Consider the following 20,682-nt stretch of genomic DNA (forward strand, 5'->3'; position numbering starts at 1 on the left):
GTAAACTTTTTTTTTACTTGAACCTGCATAATTATCGCAAAAATGCGAGTGTTTACGTCAAGGCATGCCATGCATGGAGGAACGAAGGCTCAGTGGCTGTGCTGACTGGAGTGGGTCGTTGCGTTCATTTTCGTTCAGTTATGTTTTGTTTTCTAACTTGTAGTTAGAGTATTGTGAGTCTGCATTACATATTTGGCAGGCCTTTAAAGGGCATTCTTTTGTGTCATCCACGGAACTCAGCAGCGGCGATGGAAAAGGGAGCGGTGTTGTGGAGACGCAACGAGGTACACGCGCCAACTTTGGTTGCTTTATCGCCTCAGCTGCTTTGAAATCGGGTAACATGTAGCAAATTTTCTGCTCGGATTTTGTTTTTTGAAACCCTCTTGCATCTCAAGCCTGTTGACGAAGACATATGGGACGATAGCGATTTGATTGCAGCGTACGATCGGGCTCATGAGCAGATAAAGGTAAGTGCGCGACGCTCAGTGGACTGCCGTTCGTATATTGACCTTGTCTCTGTCTTTTCGTGTGTTTGCAGAAAGAAATCGAAAGACGGAACCGCGCGTCGTCGGAAAACTCTTCGTCCGGGCAGGAACCTCCAACTGTAAGTACAAATGTTCCGCGTTCGCTACACATGAAAGCTAGCGTGTTAATGCGACACGTAGTGGCCTCCCGTGGTGTAGTGTGCAGATGCTGACTGCGCTCCCCGAGATTCTCAGCTTTCGGGATTTGCCTCGACTGTGTCATTCTACTCCGGTCCCCTCTTCTTCTGGGTATGAGAGAAGCCAACAGCCATAGAAACCAAGGGACACGAGGGATTTTAATTAATTTATTTATTTTGTGCTGTTGTTCGATTTAGAATATTATGAATATGTTATCGCTTAAAGCTAATTCATTAGCAAAGCAGAAGAAAAAACAACCACATGCCGCCGGTGGGATCCGAACCCACGACCTCCGAATTACGCGTCCGGTGCTCTACCGCTGAGCCACGGCGACAGCTGTCAATTCTTCTGCTTTCGGGGGTATTTATGTTTACAAATAACCTAACCTTTAGAGTGTTCACCAGCGCCACCCACGCTCTTAAGCGGCGGACGTAGCACGTCCTGAGTTACCGCTGATGTGACGTAGAACGTCATCAAACGGCGAGAGTGGAAGCTGTGTGAGAACCCTCTTATGCTTCCTATGGCGTCAAGGCTGCCAGAACCGAGGCCCTCGCTAAGCAATTAAGCAAACAAGAGAGGGGGGATGAGGGGCTTGTTATAAATATGAGAGAAGCCAACAGCCATAGAAACCTAGGGACACAAGGGATTTTAATTTATTTATTTATTTTGTGCTGTTGTTCGATTTAGAATATTATGAATATGTTATCGCTTAGACGTTTATAAAAAAGAAGAGCCCTTGCATTGCGATGGGACGACACTAACAGACAACACGACGTCGCTACACGCAGTACGTACGGAGCCTTGTCTGCGCATCTCTGTAAGCTCTGTGTCGTGCCGTTGCGCTAGTGTCGTCAACGCTATGCTTCGTTGTGATGCGTTCGCGGGCTCTAACCGTCCTGTTGGAATTCAAGTTATTCAACCGCAGCGTCGGTGTGTTCGCTCTGCGACTGACCAATGGGGGAGCGCCGAGACGGCGTGTGACTTGGGGTCACGTGGGAGCTGTTGCCACGGCGTAAACAAAACCATTTATTCTAATCAAAACATACGAAATATTGCCTTGCATCTAAAAACACGCTGGTCATAACATCATCAACACATTCCATTCAGCGTTTCTGTCGCGTTTAATCATACGTATGCAAGCACAGAGCAGCATTGCGTGTCCCTCCGACTGAATTCGCTGAGTGTGCGCTGCATGTGAAAGTACTGAGTGAAAATCGCACTGTGGTGTCACCGACTAGGCCGACTATTTTCGTTCTAGTTGCAGCATGTGAAACGGCCCACATTACATCATCGCTGGTGCAGGGGGGGGGGGGGTGAAATTTAAGAAAGAATAGGTGGAAACCTTCACCAGGCAGCCGAGTTTGCAGTGGCCACTTTACCGAATTACGTTTCGATCAAACCGGGTTGAGGACACGGCTACTATTTGGTGAAGGGCCGATGGTGTTCTGGTTGATAGTGCCTCCTCGAGTTTGGTACTGCTTTTCCAAATGAGTATGCCAAGTACTGTTTCATATTGTACCAAGTTATGCTTGGTGCAGTTGACTTCTGACAGTGCTTGTCCACCATTTCTTTTTCTTGCCCACAATTCCTTGCACTGTGTATGGGAGAGTGGGGCGAAATGCGACAGGGGGCAAAACGCGACACTTTGTTATTTGGTGCCTCCTAACTTCTGAATTAGCTATCAAATTAACTCCATATTTCAGTGCTCTGATTCCATACATGTCCACAACAAATGGCTTTAAGGTTGGCCAGATTGATCGCACGTACGCAGAGGAAAAAATTTAGAAGTGAGCCATGGTGAACGAGAAATTAATCGAAAATGCTTGAAATTCTGCATGCCACGATTTTCAAAATTGTGCAGCTCAATCAACCTGGCATCCTAAATTACCGCAAGTATTTATGTATGATGATCATTACTGGTCTTATCATATGCAGAGTTAGGAGTTTTGGAGCCCCTGGTAATTAAGAATGATTTATTTTTACAGAAAGCTACATATGGGGCAAAACACGACACTTTGTGCTGTTTAGCGCCATCTAACTTCTGAACTAGCAATCAAATTCACTTCATATTTCAGTGGTCTGAATCTACTCATGCCTGCTACAAGTGGCTTTCAAGTTGACCAGATTGTTTGCACTTAAACAGAGGGAAAAATTTTGAAGTGAGCCATAAACGAACAACCAGTTGAAAAGGCGCGAAATTCTGCACGCTACTTTTTTCAAAACTGTGTAGCGCACTCAACCTCTCAACCTTGCATCTCTGGTTACCGCAGGTATTTAGGCAAGGTAATTCCTGCTTGCAAATTAAGAGAGAATTATTTTTACAGCAGGCTGTGCGTGGGGCAAAACGCTGTGTTGTGATGTTCTGCAAGGACCTTTGTAAATGCAATAGCTTTATTTCTTGATCTAAAGCTCTACCCATGTTTTCCCACTCTATAAGATAACTTGAACATACAAAAGAAAAAAATGAATGCCACCTAGTGTGCAGAAAAGCTGAAGAAAGCTCTGGAAAGATGCAGGCAGTGCCGGTGCTATATCATCAATCTGCTTCCAAAGGCGCCTACCTCACAACAGTAAAGAAAATGGGAGAATATAAAGTACAGAACATGTATCAAACGTCTTGTGAACTTCAGCTTTGCACACTGTCTAGTGGGCATTGAACAGCTTTTTGAGAACACATGAAAATGGAGGAAGTGCTTTATGGCCTGGCATATATAATCACATTCAACACGTTGTATTCACCGTCCAACAAAACTGAGTGAAAGAGCATCAATTGTGGCCTTAAAATAGAAAACAGCTGTGAAGAAGGCAAGAAATTCAAAATTATCACATAGCCAGGCTACGTGCAGAGCCCAGCAGTAGAAGCGCATAGACTGTAGTGAGGCATGGAACAAAACAGTTCCGGGTTCGATCTGAGTGCACTGTCTAGATGTCTGGGATGTCAACTTCGTGTGCGTTGATTGCAAGGATGAGTGATATGTTGATTTTGGAAGGGCGTCTCGTTTTGCCCCGTGGGCTGTCTCACTTTGCTCCATGGGGTGGGGCAAAATGCGACATTTTGAAGTTTTAAGTTTGATTAAATTTCACTGCATTGCTTTTCAGTTGTACTTTTCATATTTAGTGATCGTGGGGTCAGAACAGTAGGGAATGATTTGGCAACATTTGTTTTCTGATACACATGAATGAATGGCGTCAGTTTGCAAATTTATGTCGCATTTTGCCCCACTCTCTCCCTTGCCTCTAAATACGCTAATGACTAGTGCGAAAATTGTTTTGTGTGCTCCTTGTAGGGGCACCTGCATAAACGTGGCTGTACTATGGAGTTTGGTTTAAAGCACGTTTGGTAGCTAAATGATGTCCTAAAAAGATAAATTTACATCACCCACCATCAATGAGGCGAGACGTCATCTGCCTGCAGTTCGAAACTGAAACCACAACAGCTGCATCTGCTGTAGTTTCGATAGACGAGTGTCAGGATTCTTGCCATCATTCGCCTTTTCTTGAATTGAAGAAAAACTAGCGCCAAACCATGCACACCACAAGAAAAGAACGAGGACGAGACACAAGTGCCTTTTCTTTGCTACTCGACAATTCAGTTTTAAGATGACTGTAGCCTTATCGCCATTCTACTTAGTACTCCTTTACGCTTGGAATACAAAAAGCAAACAAGAACATAGTGTTCTATGTATGGATCCCTTAAAGGTGCACTGAAGAGGATTCTGAACATGTCTTTTTGCCGCGGGAACTCGATCTACACGTTCCTAGCATTCTTAGAAACAGTGACTTCTTGCCCTGTGTGGCTGATTTCCCCAATTAAATCGAATTAACGTCCGGCTCCCGCCTTTTTTTTTAATTCGGCCTCGTACGGTGGGCGGAGTCGACCAACGCGTGGGAGCGCCTTTCCCCCAGTCCCGTGGAGGCTTTGCTTTCGCTTTATTTTGTTTTTTAGGTTTCCATGAATAAATAGTTTCATTCGCAGATAATATAGCCGCAAAATAAGCCCGAAGAAATAAAAATACGCGCGGACTATTTGCTACTACGGACTACTACGTATTACTCCGCCGATGGCAGAGCGACAAGCCGCCACGGGACTGGGTGAAAGGCGCTCCACGCGTTGGTCGACTCCACCCACCGTACGAGGCAGAATTAAAAAAAAAAGGCGGGAGCCGGGCGTTAATTCGATTTATTAGGGAAATCGGCCACACAAGGCAGTAAATCGCAGTTTCTAAGAAAGCTCGGAACGTGTAGATCGAGTTCCCGCGGCAAAAAGACAAGTTCAGATTCCTCTTCAGTGCACCTTTAACCACGGCTATGTGAGACCTGCATGCCTGTTTTCCCCGGTTTATCTGAAATTACAGGGTTCTCCAAATGATGCTTTCACTTCTCGCATTCAGCTTGCTTATTTCTTTGATATAACAGCAGCTATTACATGAGAACAGCACAAAAAACTGCGAATGGAAAGGCTAAAAACGTGACTTTTTGCATTGAATTTACACGGCAGACTGGAACAAGCCGTCCAACTTCTGGTGGCTTAACTCTCGCTCTCCTCGGAAAACGGGAATGCAGCATCCAGCCACCTAATGGAGATCAGTGGTTTCGATCTCCAGTGCCCCCGGATACAGAGGGCAAAGCGCTTTTCTAGGATGCATGAACTGCATGCTGTGAACTGCTCTGGGCTACACGCACAACATCTAGCAGTGACACCTGGCTCAAGAAAGGTCAGGTATGAGCATGGGTGGCCAAACTGATAGCATTGCCAGCGTTGCCGTCTTTTCGCGTTGCGCTGGCTGCCGCAGCTTTGCCACATGCTTGTTGCCAGAAGTGCTGTCATGACCATGACGCGATAAAATCTTGGAACGCCAGAGCTTCTGCATGTGAAAAAGGAAAAGGGGAAGACAGTAATGGTGAATATAGCTGCGTAGTTTTGTTTCACAGCCAACACCGCAGTCGGTTCTTCTGGCGGTGAAAGGAGGTGGCAGAGCTATGACGGCCAGCAAGCTGCGAAAAGACGGGCCATTCTATCAGTTTGGTCGTGCATGCTCACCCGCTGCCTGTCTCAAACCAGGTGTTATGGCTATATGTTGCGTGTAACCCAGAGTAGCGTGGAGCGCACAGTTCATGCATTCTGGACAAGCGTTTTGCCTTCTGTAGTCATGGGTGATACAGAGGGTACAAGCTTTCTACTGGCCCAGTGCTGGCCCTTGTGCCTTGGCGCTCTTTGGCCACAGATGCCCTTACGCCTTCAAAATTCATAATCATCATCTTTCGATGTCACCTACGCTTGGAACGATATTCATTTTCGTAGTGTGGGGAGACCTAAACTCTTGCAATGTGTGTTGGAAAAATTGCAAGGTTATCGTTTACAAGCTTCTGGCAGTCATTTTTAGACCCAGTTTCACTACTTTCTTTCTTCTCCACGTGAGGATATCTTTTCAGTATCAGTTGAAATACTTAGCAGTGCAGATTAAGAACAACGTATCAAAGATGCAGCTGTCAGGACAATCATATCAGAGAAAGCAAGAGGGCAGTTTTGCTGTGCACAGCATGTGGTGTGTCATCAAGTCAAAACCTCTGCATGGGACCTTGCCCCGTTCGTCCCCTGTGGTTTGCTTCTCTGCGATGCATTTTCCCTGGTTAGTTACCTTAATTAACAAGGGAAGGCGCCGGCGTGGCAGAGACGCACTGCACGGACGACGTGGTTCCTGCGCATGCATGGAGGAGACGGCTCGCTCTTCAGCTGGGAGTTTTTGAGCACGCTGACGTTTTGGTGCGATGCTTCGCTCTTAGCCAGCGGGGCGAGGCCGTCGGGGAGAGCATTCTCCCGCATTTCATCCCATCCGACCGTGGAGTATCTCCCCTGCCCTAGTGTGGGCGAACATTCTCTTGTAACTGTGCTGCTAAGGTGGACGACCTCGATTCCTTAGTGCTATTTGTTGCTAGCTGGCAATAAATGCCAGTTTGCGTCAGCTGGAGTGTTGTCCCTTTGTTTCCCTCAGAGCAAAGCCCACAATCATCGGCATGCGCTTGGTAGTGTACGCGATCACATGGTGGCGCCCAGCGGTATTGAATTGTGTGGTCCACGGTTAAACGGGGAAAATGTATCTATCCCCCTATTGCAAACCCCACAGTGTTGGTATGTTCACCTACTTGGATTTTTTTATTCTCGCTTATATATGGCCTATTCCTCTTCCTCTTGTTTGTTGATTTGGTTCACGCTCTCTCACGCAGCCCGTCTCTGGATATCAGCGGCTATATAAGTGCGCCTGGCTTCATTTGCCGGTTATTAAAAGGATACTGAACCAAACTTTTGGAGCTGCTCTTTTATATGTAACAAGAGCTTGACTTCTAAAATTGATAAACGCAACAAGCATTTTAGCGAAAAAGGCGGATAAAACGTTTTTTTTCGCGATTTATTGCCGTATCGTTGCACCTGGCGGCTGCCTGTGGAAGCTGCGACTAGACGTCATTACACCCACGCGCCCACCGTTCGCGCAGAAGCACGATTGCCATTGCGTCGTCACTCGTCTGTCTGTCGTCTGCTCACGGCATACGCAGATATATCAAGATGTTAATCGATGCTGTCTACATACCATAACCATATGCACGCTTACATACATGAAATGCAGCTATTTTTCCCGGACCTTACGCCATTTCTAACATTATCACTTTTAAAACAGAAGCCCGACGATGTTCAGACTAGTGGCGGCATCTGGTGGTTAAGAGGGGAACCATTGTTGCCAACAAACTGACGCCCCTCAGCCTAAAGGGGGCAGAATCGTCACTTTAAATAAAAAAACAAAGCAAATTTATTACTCGTACGTTTTCCTATGGGCGACAGGAGACGACGCGAAAGACCTGTGGCCCATTTATGGCCATTGAACGCGCTGAAGAAGGCAGTAACAACGACTAATCCATTCCGAAGCGAGGCTTTATGCATCGAAGGGTGCCGCCATATCTGTCGCCACTAGAGGGTGCCATGATGTCACGTTCTCCACTTTGCACCGGCCAGGAGGGCTTGGCGTGCGCTCATGAAACATCGAAAATAAAACTATCCGCTGAAAAATATGCACAGTGACGACTAGATTTCGATGGAATCACATTCTGAGAATCTATTTTGAGTGTTTTTGTTCAATTTTAAGTTTTTGCTTCAGTATTCCTGTAATGTTAAAAGTTGCGCTTCTGTCCTGTCGTCTCCACTTTTTTCCTTTGCATGTCTATTTAGTGCCGAGCCTTTCGAAAAAGGTTCACAGTGCACCCCGTGTGCTGGAAATGTGCTTCACGATCAAAAAAGAAATTCTTGTACTCCTCGGCACATTGAAAGCTCGTGAAGTGTGCAAATATGGCACTCAAGAATGCGCTTGGGAGGTCGTGTCTTCATTAGATAATTGCAAGTGTGCAGTCGCTGGTGGAAAGACTATTAGATGCAGGTTTCCCTAGCTTCGTACTCATGGCTGTGGTGGAGTTCCTTGTGAAGAAGTGCGAAATCTGAAGACGGCCGAGCGACTTGATCCTGAGCCGTCTGGGACAGCAGTCATACCAAACGTTCACAAACTGTCAGGTTGAATCAAGCAAGAAACCACTCGAATGCAACCACTGGCATTCGAGTGGCTTTTTGTGCACCAAACAAGCTCAGTGCCTGTTGGCAGGCCATCAATGATGACCCACCAGAATGCCCACGTGACACAAACCATCAAAATCGCTACACTGACTGTCAGCATGGTGTGTTGTACAGTGTGCCACAATCATGTGGGAAAATGTATGTCAGGCGGCAGACGGGTCGCTGTCTGGATACTTGACTAAGCGAGCACGCCAGATAGCAAAAAAACAGGCACAGGCAGCAGTCTAGTTGCGCATTGCAAGGAACATCCTTCAAAAAACTGCACCCCTCTCCTCGATAGCTCGCGCGTCCGAAAGAAATGCAGAATGAAGAAAGCCAGGGAAACCTTCTAAACTCTAATCATACAGTAGAGAGGTCAGAGTTGCGTCAGCTTTAAAAAAAAAAGAAAGGGAACTAAGTTATCTATCCGTTTGACTTGTGCAAAGCACATGCAATAATTGCACTTTCTGTATCGGAGTTATTTGTAATGTTTGCATTTTTGCTGTTTAGGTGTTTTTCCAGCTCTACATTTCGCCTCCTGTGGAATAAAAACGAGTTAATAGTCAGAGTGTTGTGCCATCATGTTCTTCATCCTGTGTTTCTGCGCTGTTTTTCATTGTTTAAGAGAATGTTGTAGGTATGATCTACCTGAAGAAAGAAAGAAAGCCGCCGCGGTGGCTCAGTGGTTATGGCGCTCAGCTACTGACCCGAAAGACATGGGTTTGACTCTGGCTGCGGTGGTCGAATTCAAATGAAGGCGAAATTCTAGAGGCCTGTGTACTGTTCGATGGTAGTGCATGTTAAAGAACCCCAGGTGGTCGAAATTTCCGGAGCCCTTCACTGTGGCGTCCCTCATAGCTTGAGTTGCTTTGGGACGTTAAACCCCAATAAGCCAAACCTACCTGAAGAAAGGGCTTTTGCAGGTTGCACTATGCCGAGGAGTTAAAGGGGCTTTGAAGGGGGCTCTGTTAGAGGTGTGGTATTCCTGGGCGGTTAAAGGACGCTGCTTTGTAAATGTCCCCCGGAAAGAATTTTTTTTTTGTGTTTTGTAGAAGCTTAGTTATCTGTAATCAACATTTGAATTTCAGCATCTTTGCACCTTTCTCTCTCCTCTCATCACTTTTTGCATGCTCATAGGTGCGCGCTTCTCACATGGGAGTTCCCTGGGGGGCGGAGCTTCCTGACCTACCGGATTGACACTGCGGATTGGCCATGGCCATGGTAGCTGCATGGCGCCTGAAAGAATCTAACCAATGGCCATCTCTGAACAGAATTACTCAGGAGCGTGCGACAGAGAAGGGCGCGAGCGTGAAAAAGTTGCTGAAAGGGGCTCGTCAACTTTTGAGCGCGATTGTGAGTTTTCTGCTGCGTGTATTATTTGGCTCAGGTGTTCATGATGACAGAATGTAGTGATCGAGCGAGATTATTCACTCTCCTCAGAAGCTCTTTCAGAGCTTCTTTAAGATTCAAGTCACCTGCCATTTTACAGGCTCCCTTAACCACTCCTTTTGCCCAGGTTGTGTGGCATCATGCCTATGGTAAGGAGTGGTTACCTAACCTAACTGCTTTTAACTGCCCTTGTGAGAGCACTGACTTGCATCTTTCTGGCTTTTTGTGCAGTGGAAAGTTGTTAGCAGCAGTGAAACAGCATTTGCACTGACAGTTACTTTGGGTTTTGCTTCAGGGCTGGAAACAGGGAGACTACTGCATTGCGATTTTCTCGGAAGACAGTCTTCCATACGAAGCCAAGATCAAGTGCATCAGTGGGAAATACTGCATTGTGCACTACATAGGCTATGGTAACGAGGAACGTGTCCTCTTGTCAGACCTGCACCCATCGGAAGGCAAGAAGGCCAGGCAAGCTCAACAAGCTCGAGCGGGGAGTGTGAGTGTTCTCTGTTCACATTCTTCTCTCAACATTAGCAGCTAACATCAGTGTCTTGGTGGATTTTAATTGCCTCACTGTGTCTGGCTACCTTAGTTTGACAGTGATTCGAGGCTCAGTTCCCAGTCCAGTATGAATCTTCGTTCGACTTGGAAGGTTTTAGAAAGCTCCATGTCTTTCCTGTGTAACTGTACAGCTGCACAAAAGTGGATGTTAATTCAGTAGGGCTTTTTGGCGGGCTAGTTGGTCCGTGAAGTCAAGTGAAGGAAACGGCGCAAAAGACGAGGATGTGACACGACAACAGAGGCACTAGGATTACATTTCTTCTACTTATGCCTGTCCTCTCTGTTTTGTAGCGAAAGTTAAAGATACCTAACTCGCACTTCACTTGCCTAGCCGCCGACATTGAATGACCTTGGTTGAGCTATGGCTGGTGTTGCTATGCGCTTATGTCTGGCTCTGGTTCTAAGGCCTTGCCATGTGTGGTCCACTAAGGAGACCACCCTTGCCCTTTGACAGTGACCTTTGACCTCACAGTTGGTGTGGAGGTGTGGATGAAGTCACGTGACCTTCGCGTGATGCCACGTGATTGTGGCGTGATGGAGTGTGGGTGTGACGTCAGCATTGAGAGATGCATATAAATGAGAGCTTCGCTCGGCAGCTTTCACTGCGGTTAACTCGGTTCGACGCAGCCTAATTTTTTCACTTCGAAGCCCCTCTTTAGGTGCTGCCGTAATTGTAGCTGCCACTTTTTGGGCCCGTCTTTATGCCTTCTCGATGAACCACTCATACCTTGAGGGCTGTTCATCTTGAGCTTGTCCTCAACCTTACCGCTGAGTCTTTCCTCATGGCGTTCAGGTGGTTTTATGCTAGATGGGGAACCCCGCAGGTCGTCTATTCTGATAATGCGCCGACGTTCAAAAAGGTATCTAGGGGCCTTGGCATGCTTCACCATTCTGTAAGACAGCAACAGGTGAAAGGCTTCTGTGTTAGTCATTCTATAACGTGGAAGTTCATTGCCGAGAGAGCTTCCTGGTGAGGAGGGTTTTGAGAAGGATTGATCAGAATTGTCAAAATGTGCCTGTGGAAATCGCTTGGAAAAAGATATTTCGTTGTGCAGCAGCTGGGCGCATTAATATCTGAAACTGAATCTGTTGTTAATTCGAGGCCAATCACATTCATTTACTCCAGTCCTAACGAGCCAGGAGTGTTAACTCCATCACATTTCTTTCTGGGATGGCGTCACCTGTCCACACCAGAAAGCAATGATGAGCCAAAACGAACAGATTTTCTAAATCTGTGGGTTCACAGGCAGCGGGATACTCATGGCACCATAAGTACCTTCTTGCTCTTCGCAGCGTGCATGCTTGCAAGGTGCACGATGCCCGCAGCACCAACACTGGTGGCGTTGTGATTGTTCATGATGACAGTGCACCAAAACTTTTTTGGCTGGCTGGTGTTAGCACAGAGTGCGTCAAGAGTAAGAATGGGATAGTGCGCACATGCCGAGTTCATCTACCGCAAGGTTCGGAGCCAGTTATGCCTGTGCAACGCCTGCATCCATTAGAGGTTGTCACCCCGGGGTCCGGAGTGTATTGAAGATTGGCGCCTGACGCCTAGGAAAGAAAGAGGACGAAGAGGAGCATGGGGGTGTGGCTGAGTGGACACCATGTTGGCATGAGTGATTAAATCAGTTCGACATGGCTTGCGTGCCTTCCTTCTGTAATAACTCTGCATTGTGGCAGTCTCCAAATGGAAGCCTATGCCTGTTGGCATGTAACTAGTAGCTTGAAGTGATATTTTGCATCACATGCTAGGTCAAAATCTTAGGCCTCGTGGTTGTTTTTGTCAGAAAACACCTGTCTCAAGATCGAAACCTGTTTAGTATTTGTTTAGTTCCTGTGTCAGCTGTTTTAGAGCTGTTCAGTTCTTGGCTGTAACGCTTGATTATAGTCTTCTTCGGACAGGTAGAATGTTGCCATAAATTCATGTGGCAGACTTGTTCTGCTTGCTGTTTTGCTTCACTACCTGGAGCCTCGAGATCCTTGCCCAGCCAAGGATAGCTGCTGAGGTTTCCTGACCCTCAGAAAATTAACAGCTTAGCAGGTAAATTTTTGAAGCCTACTGCATAAAAAAAGAAAACAACCGTTGCATCAGCTCCAGTTCAGTATCGTTATCCAAGAAAGAATTCAACTGTCTAGATGCTAACTTATGCCACGCGCGCCCACGTGCCTGTATAACGTGATGGTACCGGCTGTTTATCAGGTGTGATTACGAATCTTGTATAAATGTGGTTTTCCTTGTAGTAAACCTTAGTTGAAGTTCCGCGTCTTGTCCTGTGCTTTCCTCTCTTCGTCTCTCGTCGTTTTGCGCGGTTGCAATATGCACTCCATTGTCAACCACCAACTAGCCTGCCTTCACTTGTTACAGCTTATTACACTGCAGGAACTAAGCACAGTACTAACATCCGGTAAAAAGACAGTCCCAGGCCCAGACAATATACATTATGCCATGCTTGCTCACCTCTCTGAGACTGCCACAGAGGCTCTCCTAAAATTTTTTTATAAAATATGGATGAGTGGAGAAATTCCTCAAGCACAGAAAGAAGCAATCGTAGTACCCTTCCTTAGACCTGGCATACCACCAACTAGTCCCATCAGTTACAGACCAATAGCACTCACCAGCTATATAGCAAAATCATTCAAAAGCGTTCTTAACATCAGACTAACTGTCATACTTCAGTCCTGGCAACTTTTAGATATACACCAATGCGGGTTTAAAAAGACATGGTCTACAACTGATCGCCATGTCCGCTTTGAGAACACAGTCCGGGAAGTGTTCATCCACAACCAACACTGTATTGGGGTCTTCTTCGACCTGGAGAAGGCTTACAATACCACTTGGAGGTTTGGCATCCTCCGTGATCTAGCGGACCTAGGTATCCGCGGCAGGATGCTGAGCTGTCTGAGCGACTTCCTGACCAACCGCACGTTCAGAGTCCGCCTGGTCGCAACCTTCTCTGACACTTTTACTCAAGAAACTGGTGTACCCCAGGGGTGCATCCTCAGCACGACTTTATTCATCATCAAAATGAACTCTATGCGAAAAGTTATCCCAAAATCTATAATGTGCTCAGTTTACGTAGATGACCTGCAAATAGCATGCATGTCTTCCAGCATGCCTACTTGTGAGTGACAGATACAAATGACAATAAAGTGGCTACCTGGGCAGATAGAAAGGAATTTAGATTTTCTCCTTAGAAAACAGTAGCGGTTATGTTCTCTTTGAGACGAGGCCTACAGGCCGACCCCACACTATATTTAAACCAAACCCCACTACCAGTCAAACAAGAGCATAAATTTTTAGGCGTCACTTTCGATAAAAAACTCACTTTCTTACCACATATAAACAGCTTAAAGAAAGAAAGCTTCCCAGGCCTTCAATATGCTAAAACTACTGTCGAGAAAACGCTGAGGGTGTGATAAGGCGTGCCTGTTGCATATATATCGTTCTCTGGTTCACTCTAAGTTCGACTACGGGTCCATATTATATGGCTCAGCAAGACCGTCCTACATATAACGACTGGATCCTATTCACAATCTTGGTTTACGGTTATCTTCCGGTGCTTACAGAATCTCCCCAGTAGCAAGTCAGTATGTGGAAACTAGTGAACCTGCCTTAGAAGATCGAAGAACTACACTAACTTGTACGTACATACTCAAAATCCTTTCTCAGCCTAAACATCTCTGTTGCCCTATTGTCATGAAATGCCCATCTCGAATACTCTTCAACAACAAGCCTCACGCGATTAAGCCGTTGCTGTTGCACTTCGAAGAAAAATGCCAAGTTCTGAACATATTGAATGAAATTAAAAGTATTGCCCCAAGACACGAACCACTGCCATTGTGGTACACTCTCCCTACAGTGTGTGACGTCACACTGAAACGCTTTCGGAAAAAAACCTGTACACCACATGAGCATATAATACAAGAATATCTCGCAGTGCAAGAAAAATGCAGAAATTATTCTGCATTTTGTACTGATGGGTCAAAACTTATGCTCATGTTGGAAGCGCAGTAATACAAGGAAAAAATAAAAATGCAGTACAACTGCCCCTATGTGCTACAGTTTTCACCGCTGAGTGTTATGCTATTTGTGTTGCGGTACAGAAAATAACAAATAAAAACATCAAAAACAGCATCATTTATACAGATTCACTGAGCGTCCTTACTGCATTAAACTCCAAAAATGCCACGGAGCCACTGATAGGAAGCATAATACACAATATAGTGAAGGTCATGACACAAAAACATGCTATAAAATTCTGCTGGGTTCCCAGTCACGTTGGCATTAGGGACAATGAGAGAGCAGACATGTGCTGCACAAGACAGAAATGGGGAAATAAAACATGCGAACTTGCCACCTAGGGATCTAAGAGCCAAATGGCAGACTTCTTGGCAAAATGAAGCCCGTCCTAGCGCCCGTCGTGTTTGTCTCCCTGTGTACGTGTCTGTTTAGCGCTATGTGGCAAGTGAACCGTCACCAACTCGCCCAAGCTTCCATGCAGGAAACACAAGCTGCATCATGTAAAACCCATTTTAGAGGAATGGAAATCATGTCGCCGTAAAGAGCGTTTTATCGAAGTAGCTTTATGTCGTTTGCGCTTAGGTCACACACACATCACCCATTGCTTCTTATTAACAAAAAAAAGACAAACCTGGGTGTGAAATGTGTGGTGATGAGCTCAGAGTTAATCACATTTTAATGTCTTGTTCGCATCTCGAAGAACTTATATAAACAAATTTTTACTGTATTTTACTATGAACACATTCCATTTCATCCCACATTGCTTTTAGGCGAGCAAGCACTCATCGAGTTTTCTCTTGTTTGTAAGTTTCTGAAGAGAGCCAATGTTTTAAACCTAATGTAATATAACATCTATACACATAATATAACACATCATCTAACCTTGTGTTTGGTGCATGATAGCCACAGTTGCTTATGTGCCATAAAACCCCATATAACTAACTAACTAGCATTCTTAACTTCTTTTCAGAGTGTCCATACAAGCAGCATGACTGGCTCATATCAGTATCACACAAACATTCCCAATGTAAGTATCCCTTTGAATAGCTTGCAAATTAATTTTGCAGAAGTGTGGTACAAGGTCCACTAGAAATATTGGCAGTATGTTATAGCATTTTCTGAAAAGGGGTGAGTTATGTCATGCCTTAAGCATATGGAATTTTTATTGCTCCTTTGCAGCTTTGTATCACCGTAACTTTTAGTTTTTCATTTTTTCACTTACTGGAATTGTGCGAGTCCTTCTAGCCGGCAGTTAATTTGGTTTTGAAGCTTTTCTGATACGCCTCATTTCCGTCAGGTAGCCTTAATAAGTATGGCCAGTGCACCTGCATTAAAGGGACAATGAGGAGAGCTCTACTAATATTTTTTTTAAAGCAAAATGTACGTTTTGTTCTAGTAAACTGCAGAAGGCGTACCGCTTGCTTTTTCTGTAGATCACATGAATATTTACAGTTATACGTACGCTAAACGCAGGCACATTCCCACTTTTAGTTCAGCATATGCTAGCAGAGACGCAGAAAAAAAAAAACTTAGCCTATAGTGGCGCCATCTGGTTGTCAGGACGGGAACCATTGCTGTAAACAAACCGGCTCTCCACTTAAGCCTAGAAGCGGCAGAATCATCTCTATTTATTAAAATAAAGCAAATTTATCACTTATACGTTTTCTTATAGGCGAGATGAGACAAAGCGAATGACCGGCACCCCATTTATGACCAGTGAACGTACTGAAAAAGGCAGCAACAACGAGAATTCAGTCCAAAGCGAGAGGTCCGTCTTTGACAGGCGCTGCCATGTTTGCCGCCGCGCGGCGGAAATCCAGATGGTTGCCAGATGAGACTACCATTTCATACAGATGTGTTCCCACATCAATAAATTCTATTTTAAAATGTTCTACCGCACTTCTTGGCACCACACCTGGCTGAACGGTAATTTGAGTAAAGAGCTATCGGTTGCCGCAAATAAAATAGGGCCGACAAAATTCAGTAGCCTGACCCTTTAAGGGTGCCCATGTAAATGCAGTATTAGCATACTGCCACAATGGTCTGTTGTTGATGGCTTCTTTGCAGTACGGAAGACATGCCCGAGGTCCTCAAGCTTTCTTTGTTTCCGGTTTCGACACATTCTAGATGAACACTGCTAATGGCAACTAACCTTGTTCCTCCAGTGAATACTGTCCCGTAACAAGTGCTGTGAAGAAACTTGTTGCTCTCACGCTTGTGATGATTGCGTTGGGAATGTAAATGCCATCAGGAATGACTCAGGAGAAGTCCATTCTTTTGTACAAGCACCGCATTTCTTTGTGCATTATTTGAACCAGCTTCTTCTTTCTGGGCTGCTGGTTTGACTGTAGGTTGTGATATATTATTGCCATAATCCTTGACTTACAGCTTCCTAGTGAACCACCGTGGAGCAGAGCAGACAGCCTCGGACAACCCTTTCCGGACTCCACTCATGTATGATTTCTATTCAGCTTCATCTTTTTATAGTAGTTTTGAATAAATGTGAAGTATTTGACGTGCGCTAAATACGTATGTCCCAAACATAATTTTTTTCTAGCATATTCTGGAGGGTGCAGATCCCCTGGCTGATCGAAATTAATCTGAAGCCACCTTCTACAGCGTCTCTCAAAGCTCATGTGCAACTTAAAGACCCCATTCACCATAATGGAATAAAAGGCCACCGTCGATTTTTTTTTCGTGCGCAAAAAGAGAGGGAAATATTCATGAACTCATCACCAAATTAGGAGAATAAGAGGATGCATCTCGGTATTTCAGGTGCCCATCATAGATGAGCAGCAAAGGCAAAAAAGAAGGCACATAGGCAGTAGGTATTGCTGGGCCTCTTTGGGATAGAAAAGCCATGTGGTAAAAAAGCAGCTCCAGTACCATCAGTACAGCCAGACTGTTAGACTACCAAGCTATTTTTGGGAAGACTGGAAAGTGAAGTGACATAACCACAGCTGTTTTAGTTTGTCATTTTAGTTTGTCAAAAGTGCGTAACAGTAGCATCTATGTTTTCTTTGGCCATATTTCAGGGCACATTATCCATGCCTTCGCTGTTGCTGGAGAACAGCAAAGAGAGTGATGCACTTTCCTCAATGCTTATGGCTTGGTATATGAGTGGCTACCACACGGGCTACTATCAGGTATCGCCATGTTTCCTACGTATTCATGTCAGAAATTTGTAATTGGGCTTTAATCGAATAAGTAGTTAACATATAACTGCAAATTGGTCACAGTTACTACTTGTTTTTTAGGCATACAGGCAGTTAAAACTGAAGTCCATTCGGGGCAGATGAGTCGCTTTGAGAAAAGATGGAAGCAAAGATGGGACAGCAACAATTTTGTCACTCGTTTCTTTTCCTGAGAATTATGTTATGAATTCAAAATCATTATTGATCTCATGACTCCTTAACATGGTATTCTGCATATTGTTTCAAGGTCACATGCACTCGTGGGTCTGCAACTGTAACCTAAGCATTTAGTGCACAGCGCTTTGTGTCTCATAAAAAAAGCCAGCTTTATTATTTTTTTTTATATTAAGGCTTGACTGACTAACGAGTGCCTCCATTTTGCTTTTTGGTAATAATTATTTTTTTTTCTACCATGCTAAATGATCACTGGAACTGAAGGAAATGCGTAAACAAGAATTGAAAACCTGTAAGAGTGAATGTGATCGTAGTGTTGGAATACTAAGAGCAGCACTAGCACAGAATGAATTTGTAAGAGAGAGCACAAACATACAGTTGCGTTGTTATATCTTAACATAATGTGTTAGCAAATGGTCACGAGTTTTTACTCGGCCTGAGTGACCGCAGTGCACTGATCGCTAAAGCCTTGCTTAACTATTCATCTCATTTTATTTTGTATTTGCAGGCATTGCAGCAGTCACAACGGGTAGAAAACTGCTGTGATCACAAGTAGAAAGCCATTCCAGGAAATACTACACCATTTCTCCCCTTTATTTTTCTCTGCTACAGTGATTGTGTTTTTATTGGAAACAAGTAAATTCTCAAACTAATTGCTGTTTCTTATGCCGTTTGTATGCCCATCATTGAAACGCATACCATGGCCACACATTTTGAAGACTATAGAATGATATGGCGCTACGCTGATGTGGGCAGGCAAGCCTGAATGTCCAGTTTATTTGGCGTGATGAAAAATCGAAAGGGTAAAAGCCAGCATCATGGGCTAAGCATTTGCTGGTAATCGTAACACTTCTAGAGTTAAAACCAGCACTCTTCTTCCTCTAAAGCTGGGGTTCCCTATCATTTTAGCCTTGAAAAACACCAATGGCATGTAATAAAAAGAGCTTGCAGCTGCATGGACTCTCAAAAAATGCCCCAGTTCTATTAATAATGGCTTAGTTAGTAATAATGGCTGTGGTTTTACCGCCATCTGTGGTAGGACTGTCAAGTAAAAAGCTCCAGGGTGCACTTGTATGTTGTACCAAAAGTGATATTTTTTTTAAGTGACATTGATTGCCTCGGGGCATAAAACGGTACGTAATGATAGAGGAGGATGCCTAAATAAGTGAGAAAAGGTTCGGTAATCTAATGAAATCTTGGAGTGAATGATGATGTCCCTTTGTCCAAACGGTGTATGAACCAGTATTGTTCGGCGAAAGACCTTCTGCCGTCAGGTGCCGAATTCTTGTCGGCTTCAGTGCCGGGCAAACCCACAGCAGGCAGTGAATGTCGGCCTCAAGACTTCGGTTCTTGCAGACTGGACACCCTTGGCAGGGATATAAGCCTTCGAATTGCAGCCACTTCCGTGTCACGGCTGGAGTTAGGGCAACTCCGACCTGGATCCTCTGAAGCGCAACCTCCTCTGCATGGGTAAGACCGCGGGGGAGGGTTACCGCACACGGAGGGGTTAGAGCACGTGTGTGGCACCGGAGGTGTTCCTATCTTGTTAAAAGGAGGGTGGTGTCATCCAGAGTGAGGACTCAAGGCGAAGACGTGGTTGGGGTAGCAGGGCTGGTCGCAGAATCTGCGCGGCTTTGCGAGCTCAGGAGGTCTCGTGGGACCCACTCAATATGGGTTGGCTGCAGGATGCATGCCGCAAGACGATGGATGGTCCTTCTGTCTGCTTGTTTTCTGGTGAAATTCCGCAGGCAATTAACAGTGTTAGTTGTTCCTGCAAGCGAAACAGGGAAACGAGGCATGTTGTAATATAGTGTAGAAACCTTGAACCCCAGTTACAAGAAGGAATGGCAGAGAGTGTATTCTTTTTTGATGTAAAAGTTTGTGAGTTGTGAGTAGACTTCTTATTGAAAGAAGGATGTCAAAATGCTCTTGGGGAAATAAGTGCCGGGAGTTATCCTTATTCACCAAGTGACAACTGCTGCTGCCCTGATGCACAGAAAAAACTATATATCTGTGTTTTCAAGGATTCGGGGTGACTTCAATGCTCACCATCCTGTATGGAGTACTTCGCAGCTTAGCCAAGGGGAAACATCTCTACAAGGCTATCGAGCTCTCCACTTCAGACATCTGCAATATCCCTGGCATGCCAATGCGAATTGGACTACACAAAGCGCAAAAAAGACATCTCCAGACCTTACTTTTGTCAGCCCTGCTCTCGTGCGGGGCTGGATAGTGTGGGACCAGTCGTGGGGCAGCGATCCCTTTCCGACACTCTTGGCACTCAATTGCAAACGTCTCCGTGATAAAAACCATGACCTTTGTCATCTATTGGGACACTTTTCGGACCCATGCCACTGGATCCTTCACGACAATCTCCTAAATGTCCTACAACAAGCTTGCACCCTTGCACGAGAGAAAGTGCCGTGTGATGACACTACTCAGCTGATGGACACACATTTGGCCAATCTCTGGAAACAAGCGGATTGTGTCTTGCAAAGGTATTGTTTGTTTGGCAAGTGCCAATTTGATCTCATGAAAGTCAGGAGTCAGTCCAAGTTAATACCTGAGTACCAGCTTCAACTTCAGGTTGAGGCCTGGAATTCTACCTGCGACCACCTTAGCCGAGTACTGGGACTTGAAACGTTGCTGCGATTTTCGGCAGTGGATGCATAGGTACAGTTCGAACTTAATTATTATACCATATTTACTTGAATGTAACGCGAGGGTTGCCTTTTCGGGTGTGAAAAGCGGGAAAAAAATGGCAGTGGCTTAGCTCAGCTAGGCCAGGATGTACGTAGCGAGAGTACGGTTAAACTTGATTAAACCTTGTCGTTTAGCTTCTCTCCAGCTACATACAATGTTTAGCTTTGGTTGTTATCCCTCTGTTGTGTCTAATTGCGTTATGCAGCAAAATGTGATGCATTTATTTTTTTTCCGGTTCTTTATCTTGTAGTTGAAGCCTGACTTCTTTCAGTCTCTTCGACTTGCTATCCATATCTACCTACGGCTCCACCGAGCCGCCTAATATATATATTAGAATTAGAATATAAATTAGAATTTTATGGCTTTCGGTGCATTGCCTTGAAT

At 45.1% G+C, this 20,682-nt stretch overlaps 1 protein-coding gene across 2 annotated transcripts; it reads left to right on the forward strand.

Moving 5' to 3' along the window:
- The first annotated feature begins 27 nt into the window (after positions 1–27).
- On the forward strand, positions 28–18,248 carry LOC149341940 (survival motor neuron protein-like). 2 transcript variants are annotated; one of them, XM_089544225.1, is made up of 8 exons: positions 31–284; positions 396–467; positions 539–604; positions 9,941–10,141; positions 15,198–15,254; positions 16,616–16,681; positions 17,263–17,373; positions 18,104–18,248. In XM_089544225.1, the coding sequence occupies exons 1-8, from the start codon at positions 249–251 to the stop codon at positions 18,149–18,151; spliced, it is 657 nt and encodes a 218-aa protein (XP_089400351.1). In that variant the 5' UTR covers positions 31–248; the 3' UTR covers positions 18,152–18,248. The 2 variants fall into 2 exon arrangements, with proteins under 2 accessions (XP_089400352.1, XP_089400351.1); XM_089544226.1 differs by lacking the exon at positions 396–467 and having other exon boundaries at positions 28–284.
- The last annotated feature ends 2,434 nt before the right edge of the window (positions 18,249–20,682 follow it).

This window comes from Amblyomma mixtum, chromosome 5, assembly GCF_055824585.1.
Source record: "Amblyomma mixtum isolate Tamu chromosome 5, ASM5582458v1, whole genome shotgun sequence".
Classification (NCBI taxonomy): domain Eukaryota; kingdom Metazoa; phylum Arthropoda; class Arachnida; order Ixodida; family Ixodidae; genus Amblyomma; species Amblyomma mixtum.